Source organism: Microtus oregoni, unplaced genomic scaffold (genome assembly GCF_018167655.1).
Source record: "Microtus oregoni isolate MIOR12 unplaced genomic scaffold, Mior012 000023F_ref0000262, whole genome shotgun sequence".
NCBI lineage: Eukaryota > Metazoa > Chordata > Mammalia > Rodentia > Cricetidae > Microtus > Microtus oregoni.
This window is the reverse complement of record NW_024543082.1, coordinates 26,574,995-26,588,107: the sequence shown is the minus strand read 5'-3', so window position 1 is coordinate 26,588,107 and position 13,113 is coordinate 26,574,995. Positions and strand designations below refer to the sequence as shown.

At 39.4% G+C, this 13,113-nt stretch overlaps 1 protein-coding gene across 4 annotated transcripts in view; it reads left to right on the top strand.

Moving 5' to 3' along the window:
• Positions 1-9,490, top strand: part of Tfg (trafficking from ER to golgi regulator) — a 28,956-nt gene extending 19,466 nt beyond the window's left edge. The window contains exons 6-9 of one of the 4 annotated variants that reach the window (XM_041673372.1): positions 4,365-4,493; positions 5,977-6,066; positions 7,915-7,955; positions 8,687-8,810. In XM_041673372.1, the coding sequence (XP_041529306.1) occupies positions 4,365-4,493; positions 5,977-6,066; positions 7,915-7,949 (254 nt within the window). In that variant the 3' untranslated portion in view covers positions 7,950-7,955; positions 8,687-8,810. Of the gene's footprint in view, positions 1-4,364; positions 4,506-5,976; positions 6,067-7,914; positions 7,956-8,686 lie in introns of all 4 variants that reach the window. The other 3 variants (XM_041673371.1, XM_041673370.1, XM_041673368.1) reach the window with 3 other exon arrangements.
• Positions 9,491-13,113: the final 3,623 nt, after the last annotated feature.

Here is a 13,113-nt window from a genome sequence, read left to right as displayed (position 1 = left end):
CAACTGTCAGTTTATCAGTGGGGGTAATCCAGGTATGAGATCCAAGCACTTTTGTTTCAGACACTTCTCAAAAGTTCGTCAGCCTTAGTACTTGGTCTTTGTTGACTTTTTGGATTTAAACCATTATAAATTCTGAGGACATAACACTAGAGCAGTTAGAGACTACTTTCAGGAAATGATGGTATATATGCTCTTTGACTGATTTGAGTATTAGGGCTGTACAGAGAATCTAGATTTTCTGTATTCACTTCTGTGTTCCTTATTCTAGCAGAATTTGATTGACAACACGTGTCAGCAGAGTCCTAGACACTGTGGAAGCACAGAAGAACCAGAGCATGGCCAAAGTTCTTAGTTTTCAGGAAACTGGAGCCTGTATAGAAAAACAAAGTAGAAATCAGTGTGGCTCATAATAAAAGCCATAGAGAAATTGACTAGGGAATAAAGTATAAGACAATAGGCTTGTTAGGGTTGTAACTAGATTTTAAAGAATGTCATTTAAGTATGTGACTGTTGTAATTAATCATAAAGAGTAGAGGAATAGTGCTAAGTTGTCACGTTCAGCCTCAGCCCACAAGGATGACGCAACACCCAGAGCTCTTCTTGCTAGCAGTTTATTCAGGACCTTTTTTAACAATTGTATCTCTCTCTTTCTCTTCCCCTCTCTCTCTCTGGGCAAACCTCTCCCAACCCTTAAGTAGGCATGGGCTACCAACCCCAGATTGCCAGGTGGGCACTGCCCATAGATCTACCACGCATATGCAAGCAGCTGACAATCATTGCATGATCACAGCATAAGTCAGGTCTTAGCCATAATTAGGAGCTGATTATAGATATGGCTCCACGCAGCTCGCTACAGTTCCCCCTTTTGTTTTGTAGAGGTCTGATTTCTGTTAAAAATGGAACATGTACTAGTGTCTGTCCAGGTGTCATCCACTCAGAGAACACTAGACCTGTCCGGTGTCCTTTTACAGAGGTGGGAGTTAGACACCAACCCACATGCAGTCAGGCTTGCTCTTCTTGAGGCTGATGTATGCTTACCTCAGGTGCAGTACACAAGCCTCGCATCCTGTGCTCACTCACATCTCTAATCAAACTTGGAGACTGTCCTGTTTCAATGGCCTTGAAGGCCTGAATGATCATAACTGCATTGCGATGCTGTGAAACCCTTATGTGACAAATGCACCATAGGCATACCAGGGAGGCAAGCACCATTAAGCCTGTTAGGGCTCCTACTCCCGCCCACTCCCTCAGATGATCCATGGCTGTAGATGATCCAGGAGGATAGTACTTCTGCCAGGCTGGTATCCATGCGTGTGGAATCTGCAGTCACCATCGCCACTCGCAGCTTTTCCAGTTGTTGTTCGAATTCACCAGACCAATTACCTAAAAGACAGCTAGACAATTCTCTAAATTTTTCATATCACACACAGCCCCAGATACTTCCATTTACAGCCAAGCTGAGCCAATTGCCAGAGGACATCTGAGTCATGGCCATGGCTGTGGCTGTGCTTGCGGCAGCAGCAAGGGCAGTCAGAACTGGTAGCAGAGGGGCCAACACAGAGGAGAGGAAGGGGAGGCAATCTTGCTTTCCCCTTCCTGGCTTTCCTCTGCCTGCTCCTGTCATTAGGAGTGGCTTTGCCATGACCCCAGGAGCAGTCAGAAACCACTGCTCCTTCAGCAGTCCCCTAAATAACATACCCCAGCTGCCATACCCCGTGGCACATTCATTCTTGTCAGCTGAGTGCATGGAAGACACCTTCTTCCTCATGCACCTCTTTGGCTTCCCTAGCAGCCCAGCTGATCCTGCTTCGGCTCTGAAAGGGCCCTGCTTAAACTGTTTTAGGGAATTTGGGCATTGTCATTCTGTCTGGCTACTTCCTGCTGAGCGGGGACATTGCATTCTTATGGGTTTTTACTGCAATTTACTGCCATTTTCTAGCTGTGGGTTGCATTCCGCCACCCAGCTCCCGCCACCGGCTAGCTTTACCCGAAATAACAACACACAAATTGTATTCTTTTAAACACTGCTTGGCCCATTATATTTAGCCTCTTCTCGGCTAACTCTCGCACCTGGACTAGCCCATTTCTAATAATGTGTGTAGCACCCCAAGGTGCGCTTACTGGGAAGATTCTAGCCTATGTCCATCCTGGGTCGGAGCTTCATCGCATGTGTCTCAGAGAGCAGAGCTATCGAGTCTGAGCTCACTTCCTCTTCCTCCCAGCATTCTGTTCTGTTTACTCCACCCACCTATGTTCTAACCAATAAAATGGGCCAAGGCAGTTTCTTTATTAGCCAATGACCTTCCTCCATCATTTCCCCTTTTTCTGTTTAAACAAAAAAGGAAGGCTTTAACTTAACATAGCAAAATTGCATATAACAAAACAGTTATCAAGTAAAAATTACAATAATCTTTATCATAACTAAGGAAAACTATAGCTAACTATTCTTCAACTCCATCAAAAACTCCAGAAAGATACAATATTACTTAAGCAAACAAGAAATAAGCAACTTTCAAACTCTAGAAATGACAGAGACATCTCGCTGCCTGGACAGTCACCCAAAGTTTCTCTGTACGGTTGGGGTATCCATCTTTGGCCTACAGGCCCATAGTTTCCAGCAGACGTTTCCATGAAGCAGGAAATTTCAAAGGCAGTCACTATCTGCTTGTCCTGAAGAATGTCTTGCAGACTCTTTCATGAATCAGGAACCCCGAAAGATCATCTCACCTTTAGGCAAGTTCAGTAGTCCTCTCTCTGCGGGTTCTCTGTGTCCAGTTTATGCAATAGTCCAGGCAAGAGCAGTTTCTTGCCCAAATGGCTATCAAACTCCATAAGGATCCTCTTCGATGCCCATCTTCTTCTTGAAGTAGATTGGTGCTGCCAGGAGCAGAGTGTCTCATTGTCACTCGGACTCAGGTCATGGCAGCAGGGGAGAGGCGGAGACTCTACCTCCCCACCGAGCTGGAAGGTGGAGGCGTGGCTGAGCTGCCAGCCAGACCCCATTGGGGTTGGGTGGATCCTGTCCCTGCTGGCTGCCCTCCTGCTGCGCTTCTACGCCCTGAGGCAGGTCCCTGGGTTTGCAGCCATCACAGACCGCCTGGAGGCGCTTGGCCTTGGAGCCCAGCAGCTCACACTCCACTGCAAACTCAGGAGGTCTCGGTAATTCAAACGACATGAATATCACTCCCTTCCTTAGTGTACCTTGTTCAGTGGCAAAATCCAGATCTCTACCAAGCTTGTCCCAGGATGACACATTAAGATTGCCAGAGACGGCAAACCAAGGTGCAATTGTATCACATTCAGCCAAAAACCTCTTCAATGTGCTCCATAACAGCTCATTAAGAGCCAGAAAAATCAGGTGTGATGTTGAAGCACCCATTCTAAAATCCCATCCTTCCTTTTAGTTTCACTTTGACCTGTCCGTTTTTGTCGCGGCGCTATTACCCCTGCTCTCCCTTCTTCTACCGGCGAGAGCGGAAAACCCGCTTTTTGCGCAGATCCCCAATCTTTACCTGAGGATTTACTGGTGCACCCCCTGACTGCAGCAACTTCTGGGCTCCATGGAGAGAGGTTTGGAGGTTCCCCGTTCGGGCCACCAACTGTCACGTCCACCCTCGACCCGCAAGGATGACGCAACACCCGGAGCTCTTCTTGCTAGCAGTTTATTCAGGACCTTTTTTAACAATCGTATCTCTCTCTCTCTCTTCCCCTCTCTCTCCCCCCCCCCTCTCTGGGCAAACCTCTCCCAGCCCTTAAGTAGGCATGGGCTACCAACCCCGGATTGCCAGGTGGGCACTGCTATAGCTCCACCACGCATATGCAAGCAGCTGACAATCATTGCATGATCACAGCATAAGTCAGGTCTTAGCCATAATTAGGAGCTGATTATCAGATGTGGCTCCACGCAGCTCACTACACTAAATAGAGGCCAAAACATAAGATATCTTATGAAACTATGGGGTGGGTTATTTTAAGTAAAAGAGGAACATGTGAGAAGTGAATGTTTGGATCCCTGAATATAAACAGGATGATTGCATTGACTTAATAGACAGTAGAGACCTGCTTAAGAAAGAAGTACTGTTTTTGGTTGACTGTAGATAGGAGGTATTGATTTTGACATGGGTGGTTAGGACTCAGGAATTTAGCATTTCACACATTGTAGAGAATGATTTCCTATTTTGACTTTGCATCCTAAAGACTGGAACAAAGTGAAAAATAAAGAGCACATAAATCTAATGTATTCTTGGTAATATGATTGTTGTGTAGTGATTTTATTTTTAATGTTATTAACCTGTACTTTTAGCTGTGCTTGTTAGCGAAAGGCCTTGGACAAGATAATTCACTGACTTTTCATGACTATCCAGGGCCACCCAGTGCTCCAGCAGAAGACCGCTCTGGGACTCCTGACAGTATTGCTTCTTCCTCCTCAGCAGCGCACCCGCCAGCAGTTCAGCCACAGCAGCCTCCATATACAGGAGCTCAGACACAAGCAGGTCAGATTGAAGGTAAAATAGCCTTCAGAGCCATGTTCAGGAGGGACATGTTCAGATGTATTTATTGAGGCATTATTGGTAATGGCAGTCCATATTCATAGGTAACCCCATTGTCTACAGAAAAGTAAAATAGTTTTTCTTCACTGACATGGTGTGATTTGGTGTCATAGAACCAAATAATATATTGGATATGGTTCTGACTATTGAAAATTAGAAAAAGAGGATGAAAATGTTTAAGGTAATATAAACACAAAGTGAAAGATGGTGGGGTGAAATGACTTTATACTCTGCCTTCCAAAAACTGTATATTTTCTGTCACTTAGAAAGATTTTAAATAGAGATGATGAGGCATAATTTTAGTTTAAATTAATTTTAGATTGATTATTGGGTTAGCAGTGCATTTTAGGTTAATTTTCTTTCTAAGTTATGTGTCTTCAATAAGTAATTTAATCTCTGTGTTGTGATTTTTTTTTCTTTTCACTGATCCAAAAAAAAAAAAATGTGAAAATTGGACTAAACTAATAGTTTCAAAATAGCTTATTAATCATGAAATTGAAAACCTAGTATTTAAATGGGCTGATTGGTATGTTTGAAGGATCTCAGATCAGCAAATGAGGCGCCTCACTGAAAAACACAGAATTCTGCAGAACTTACCTTACTGAGAAATGTGTCATTAGATAACTTTGGCCTTGTGTAAACACCATGGAGTGGTGGTTCTCAACCTTCCTAATGCTTTGACCCTTTAGTACAGTTCCTCGTGTTTTAGTGACCTCCAGTGATAAAATTATCTTGCTGCTACTTCATAACTGTAATTTTATTACTGTTATGAATTGTAATGTAAATAGCCATGTTTTCCTACTGTCTTTGGGGGTTGCAACCCACAGGTTGAGAAGTACTGCCTTAGAGCATCTTTATACAAACTAAGGTGGCACCAACATCACTAGATGATACAGTATAGTATATTACACAGTGAGTGACCGTGTTGAAAATAATTTAAGAAAATAAAAGAACAATGTTACTCAAAAGCCAATGCTTTTTTTCCTCTGTATAATTTGATAGATGCTAAAAATTAAATGACTTGTAATGAGAAAAGTGCTATGAATCTTCAGATAGGTATTGCTAACATAAGGATATGTGAAACTACATGGCAATGTATTGGTTCCCTTTCTCTGATTACTTACCTGATGGTATATTGTTTTAAAAATGTGTTTTCTGGAGTTTATGAAGTGGTAGTCACTAGAGTAACATCAGAAAAAACCTTGCTACCAGCTAACAGTCTTAGCAGTTTACCTACTGCAGAGTAAGCAGTCACTTCTTAAATTACTCGATCTTGTCTTCATAGACGTTTAAAGTATAACATACATATTGTATATTATTACTCAGTGTGCTTACGTATTATAATTGGGAGGAAATGTAAAGGTGCCTTACAAATATTTCTCTTCCAAATTAAATCTTCGTTTTCTGTCTGTTTTTTCTTTCATAGGTCAGATGTACCAACAATACCAGCAGCAGGCTGGCTATGGGGCACAGCAACCTCAGGCTCCTCCTCAACAGTATGGTATTCAGTATTCAGGTGAGCAGGTGCTAAAGGGAGTTAATTTGCAGCTTTTGATCTGTTTCTATATTCACTAAATTTTAAGTTCTCCCTTATTAGTACTTGATCTATAATACTTACATTGTCATAATAGGTGATAAGTACTTATTAGGGGAAGCAGTACTTATTTACATTTAAATTGTTGTGTTTTTATCAAATCAGCATTTTTTTTCCAGTGAGCAAATATGGTGTAATATAGGTGATTCTGCAATAATCAGTAGTATAAAAATGTTTTACTAACAATAATCTAATCTCTTAGAGAACTTCAAATTGAGAAAAAAATTAAGATTTTCTTCTTTATCTGTATCACTCAATAATTCTAGGGTATTATTAAGTATTTGTGGATATATCAATAATATAACAACACATGCAGAAGCAAAATGTCGTTTTTTTTTTAGTGTTGTCCTTTTAAATTAAAAATAAAGTCTGTGGCACAAATTATATATGTATAGAAATAGTAGGCTGCCAGAGCTGAAGAAATGGTGTCATCATCTGATGTAGGAGATCCTTTCAACCCTCTTTATGCTTCAGGACTTCCCTGAGTCCTACTCCTTTTTACTTTATCTTGCTTGAAGGGACTTGGGCTTTGTTATTTTAAAAGCATCACAGGTCATTGTATAGCCAGGATGAAAACCACTGGTTTTATCCTCCTCACTCAAGACATGAGATACTGATTGAGGGAGCTGGAACAGAACCTTGTTCTCTTGACTTAGACCATTTTATATTCTCCAATGTAGAGCAGAGTGATCAATATTTTAGGGGTGATTGTAGCTGTTTGTTTTATTGATTAAAAAAAACTATATCTTCTAATTTGTGATAGTATTCACCTGACGTTACATTCATTTTTGGGAGTTTTGGGGGTGCAGCAATGGAGACTAGTAGATGTAATAGAGAAATATTGCTGTTTTATGATTGACTCAGTAGACTGCTACTGACATGGCCTTGTTAGCACTTACTACTGTTTCCTCTCCTGCGCAATAAAGAAGACTCCAGGTGCTTCCCTATTCAATTTAAAGAAAAAATTTAGACTCCAGTTGCAGAATGAAAAGACAGTTGTTTTGTTGTTTCCCCTTCAGATGGGTTAGTCATTTTCAGTATAAAAGTGTTCCCCAAAATTTTACAGTAAAAAGCTACACTTGAAAATTTTTATGGGCGCTGGCGAGTTGGCTCAAGGTTGGGAACACTCACCGTCTTCCAGAATAACAGAGCTCACTTTCTGGCATCCACGGTGATGGCAGCTTATGACCACCGAAATCAGCAAGTCCTGTGCCCTCTTCTGGCCTCTGGATGGGTCATACACACACAATTCTAAAAGCTTTGCATAGAAGAAAGGAGAAGGAAGTTACATGATATTTAAGATCCTACCATAAATTATTTTAATTCAGTATTCAGGTGTTACCATGAGTAAAATGTTTTAGAAACTTGATTTCTAAGCTTTCTCTTAGAAGTTTTAGTCAGAGTCTTCACTGAGTTAAATTTAGTACTTTTCAAATTTCCTGTTATTTCTGATCCACTAGTCCTATTCCCTTGACTTTGAGAACTATGGAAATAACCAGCTAATTTCTCTGCATGGAGACTAGTTAGTGCTGGTGGTAGTGACACTGACCAATCGCTGACACTTTTGGTTTGCCAGTTTTCCCTCTGACCTTTTCCAGTTTTATTCCTGAACTATATCATAAAGGTTTCTTTCATAAGTAAATTTTGAGCCCAGGTTCAAGGTGAGTTCAGAATGTACTCAAATTCATTCAATCCTTTTTTTTTTTCTTAAATGCAGGGTTGTACATATTTTAATAATTGTCTTATGTATCTGGTATTTAATGCTGACAGGATTCCAGTCAATGGAGAGGTTTCATTGCAAGTAGCTGCAGGTGTGTTTCATGGTAGAGAATAAAAGCTTTTCAGTGAAGCAGATTTTATTTTTAATTATATCCTAGTTAAATAATGAATATAGATGTTGATTTTGTGGGGTAATGTGGTATGTTTCTTTGTTTGTTATGCCATCCTAAGTCAAAATTTAAGTTGTAAACGCAAAGTATCAGATGCCAAAATAAAAGATTTTAAGAATTGTAAAAATGGTACTTAGTAATTATTCTTAAGTTATTCATAGGTATTATAGTGAATACAGTTCAAAACACTTCATTTATGTGGCGTATTTGTAGCATTGTTTCATTTCTAAAGTTCCTGTCTCTAATGTTTTCATGTAGTACTGTTAAATAGGACTTCCCTCCAGCCCTGATTAGTTAGAACTTTGCTTTTATGATTTTTGTCTTTCTAGAAAGCATAATTGTTTCACTTATTATTTGAGAATCTATTCTAGGAATTATGTGCAGATGGGAATTTGCTTAAGGGTTCTTTAGTTTCAGAGCAACTGTGAAAGCTGTGTACAGTAACTTGAATTTTAGAAGATAGGCTTCAAAGTTATCTGGAAAATTTATATAACTACTTGGCCTTGATATTTTGTGCTGGACTCATTATGTAAATGCTTGTGAATACATTTATTAAATTTTTAATCATTTTTGGTCCATAGCAGTAAGACTAATTCTCTGGAAAACTTTCACCTAAAGAACCAAGACATATGTTACTTATTTTGCTTTTTCAGCTAGTTACAGCCAGCAGACTGGACCCCAACAACCTCAGCAGTTCCAGGGATATAGCCAACAACCAACTTCCCAGGCACCGGCTCCTTCCTTTTCTGGTCAACCACAACAACTGCCTGCTCAACCACAACAGTACCAGGCGAACACTTACCCTCCACAAACTTACACTACTCAAACATCTCAGCCTGCTAATTACAATGTGCCCCCTGGTGCTCAGCCTGGAATGGCTCCAAGTCAGCCTGGTGCTTACCAACCCAGACCAGGTTTTACACCATCTCCTGCAGGTACCATGACCCCTCCTTCCAGTGCGCCTAACCCTTATGCACGTAACCGTCCTCCTTTTGGTCAGGGCTATACCCAACCTGGACCCGGTTATCGATAAGGAGGTTCAGCTACACTCTTGATGGCTAATTGCCTCCCAAAAGACTACAATACTATTTTGTTTCAATTTGTACTGTATTGAAGTTCAAAAATTTAAAAAGCAGAGCAGTTTTTATGATATCATTGTTGCTGTTAATTGAAAATATAATTTGCTGGAATACAAACCCAAAAAGACCAAAATGAACATTGTTTCCTCCCCTGCTTAAAATTGTAGCAGCTTCCTAGTTATTTTGGGACACTATTGCGTATAAAATGATTGGCTTTCTAGTTCCCAGAGGATATTAAAAAGCTAGGCTAAGGTTTAGCCATCACACTTGGCTATTTACTATTAACATGATGTACTAAAAGTAGAGCCCTTTGAGAAGACAACTAGATATTATGTATAAATGTAACATTGATAGGCTAATAAAGGTGATTGAATCCAATAATGGTCTTGTAATTTATTTCAGACATAAGGAAACTTGACATCTTATTGGTATATGGTCTTCAAATACAATTTATGAAATTGATTTCCATTCAGGGAAAAATGTATATGGCATATTAGATTGACTTAGAATGTAAACACAATAGGGGTTTGGCAGCTCTTAATTTTCTGATTTTCCTTATGCAGATAAAGGTATATTTACATATTGGCAAACTATTCAGAACATTTTAAAAATCACTTTTTAAAAACCTACATCTTTTTATTGCAGAGTTTATATTTGCTTGGAAAGTACAAAATGTAGCATTGATAAAACTGAAGCGTATTGAAAAATACACATAGAGAAAAGTCTTTTCAGGGCAGGCAATAATATTCTTGCTCCCTCCCAAATATGTGCCCCTCTTTTCATGAAAATGAGTGAGTTTCGTTACAAGTTGAGTAAACAGTGTCACAAAACAACCTCTGATACATTCATTCATGGCCTTAATGTATAAATGTATACTATCCTCTAGAACAATAGCATCTCACATGCATTGTCTTAATGTATAAATGTATACTATCCTCTAGAACAATAGCATCTCACATGCATTGTCTTAATGTATAAATAGATACTACCCTCTAGAACAATAACATCTCACATGCATTGTCTTAATGTATAAATGTATACTATCCTCTAGAACAATAGCATCTCACATGCGTTGTCTTTCATGCTGACTGTACACTCAGTCTCTACATACAGCTTGAAAAGAACCATAGAGCCGCTCAAAAAAATGTTAAAAGGAAGAGTTTGAGAAAGTATTTTTAGATGTAATATTATGGGTACAGAATAAAAAATTAAAATTTATCATTTGACATGTCAGATTATCAGCTGTTTGGTTGAGATAAAATTACATAGATTTTTCTTTTCAGTAATTTGCTGGTAGGTTATGGAGAAGTTAGCATGAATACGTAACTATTTAAACTCAAAAATCTGTTCATCTGATGCTAACAAATTAAAGTTTACATAATTTTAAAAATTAGAACTACTTTCTCTCACATCTCTATGCTGAAGATTATTTGATCCAATAAGTTAAACCAAGTAGAGATTTATGGGATTAACTCACCAACAACACATACACTTTCTATAAAGCATATTAAAGATTTTTGACATTAATTTTGTTATAAAAGTATCTGAAAACATTACAACATTGTGATAAATAATATATAAATGTTCTCTTAAAATATCACGAATAGGGAGCCCGCTTCCCTAAAAATGTTACTCTGTTAATGTTAATATCTTGCTTTCTTAAAATGACTTTGTAAACCTGATAAATAGTCTGAGTAATCTTTTCTAATAATGAACATCTAGTGCTGCTCTCTGTCAGGCTGCGGACTCTTATACACAGTGAGCAAATAGCTTGGAGTGAGGGTGGCAAACACCGTAGGATTTCAACAGGTTCTTTGTTCCTTTGGAAACAGCTGTGCTGCAGCTACCATTTCCCAGGAATTGTGGTCCCACACTCGTACCACTGGACATAATTGATTTGGGTGTGCCCGCCTATCTCTCCAAACTGGACAGGTTCCTGACAAACGGCTCTGAAGTAGCCTAAGAGGAAAAAGAGTTTATTTAGTTTACTAGATCTTTCATGTCCTTGTTCACACCCTTCACAGATAGAAGGCTGTTCAGTGTAAAGGTTACTCCGAGTAAAGCAAAGCAATAGAGAAAACTAGAAATTATAGAGGATCTGATACTTACCCAGAAACACAGTGACCCTAGGACTTAAAAGCTTGCCACCATGTGTCTTAGCAAGTCAGTACTATAAGAGTAGTTTCAGCAGCCTCTTGATGTCCCCGTGTCTTGTACAGGCATCTTTTAAGAGGCTTGGTATTTTTGTGTTCATGGACAAAATGTGTTACTAAAATCCTCAAATAGGTGTTTCCTGAGTGATCTGGACACTGTCCACCGTTCTGCTCTGCTGAGGCAAGAATTAAATTTTCAGTCCTCCCTACACAGCTGCTGCTAATAAGTACTTAGCGATTTGCTGAGTATATTCACTTCTCAGACTTACTGTAATTGTTTTATATAGATCATTTTAAGGAAAATACTATGTTTTTCTTGTATGGTAGAAACAATTTTTAAGGGAGCAAAGATGTCCAGGCATGTTCCATATGACTGGAGCTGTGAGGGACACTGACTGGGATAACAGGAGGGCTGGAAACTTGGAGAAGATTTTAGTTTTCTCAGAATTTATTTATATATCTAATTTTTCTAGAGATGAGCTTGAATTGAGAGTCAAGCTGCTTCTTCCCCTAGTGACAGTAGCAGTTCTGTAGCCATTTCTGTCAACTGATCGCTTTCCTTGCTAATCCGCAAAACCCTTTACTTGGTTGGGATGGTCAGAAAGCATACCTTCTTTGGTGGGTCAGAGGCGGGCTGAAGGACCAGAAATGAAACAATGTCATTTTCTTTAGTGTATGGCAATTCCATAATTGATTATTTCAAAGAATAGTTTTCTTTTCCTTTTCCTTTATTTCCCAGAGGAAAAGCCACAAGCATCTCTTGCACTAGGAAAGCTTTCCCATGAGGTCCTTGCTCGACTCTTACCTCCTAATGTTCTCCTTCCCCTCAGATCACAGAGACTTTGAAAATGCAAGTTATTACCCCTCCATAATTCTCCCCAGCAATATCCCCTTATTGTCAGAATACAGCTTCTTTACTAACTCAGCCAAAACTACAGTATGTCTTGCCTCGGGCCTTTGAACTTTTTTTCCCTCTACCTCACCAGAGACCCTTTGTTCTAGACTTTTCTGTAGTTGAATTCTTCTCAAAATTTATTCTAAGCAGACATGATACCTTTGCACACAGACCTTCCCTAAAACTGTTCAACTAAAGGAGCCCCTGTTTCTGCTGAGCCATTGTATCTTGGGTAATTTACGTATTTATTTAATGTGTCTCTCCTTCCTACAGGAGAGTTATGCTATATGAAAGCAGGAATATGGCATTTGGTACTTTGTCACCCACCAAACCCAGAATACAACCTGATGGATGAATGAGGGACCACAAGGTTTTTACTATATGACTATTCTAGAAAAGACATAAACATAGTGCAGGGGTTTGAGCCCTTCTGGCATTTTAAGGATGTCACATTCCTTTCATGATTAGTAGTAGGATTTTAGTTCTTGGGTGGTTGTGACAGTACTGAGCTTTGCTGGGCAAGCACCTGCCTATGCTTTCAAGTTCATCATGGTATCACTATTTTATGTTGCATTTGCATTGTCTGCCTCCGAATCACAGCTCTAAAGCCTTATTTCTAAGATTGTTTTACCTATGTCTGTAACATTTTCTGAAAGAGATTTGTATAAAGTGCTGAGTCTGAAACCATCACAGAAAGGCTAGGGTATTGGAACATACCTGTGAGGGAGTCGCTTAAATAAATCTTGTATCTGAGAGTTGCACAGTTGAACTCTTAACAAATTTTTTTATACTGTGTCCTTTTAACATACTATTTGCCTTTGCATTTGGAGTAAGAGTCTGAATTAAAGGGTCTTTCAGTCCAGATGGCGTCTCTTCCTGCTGCATGAGGAAAAGGCATGATTTGGGTTCAGTGTTTAACTCTGAAGAACTAAACGCTTTACAACAGAAGCAGC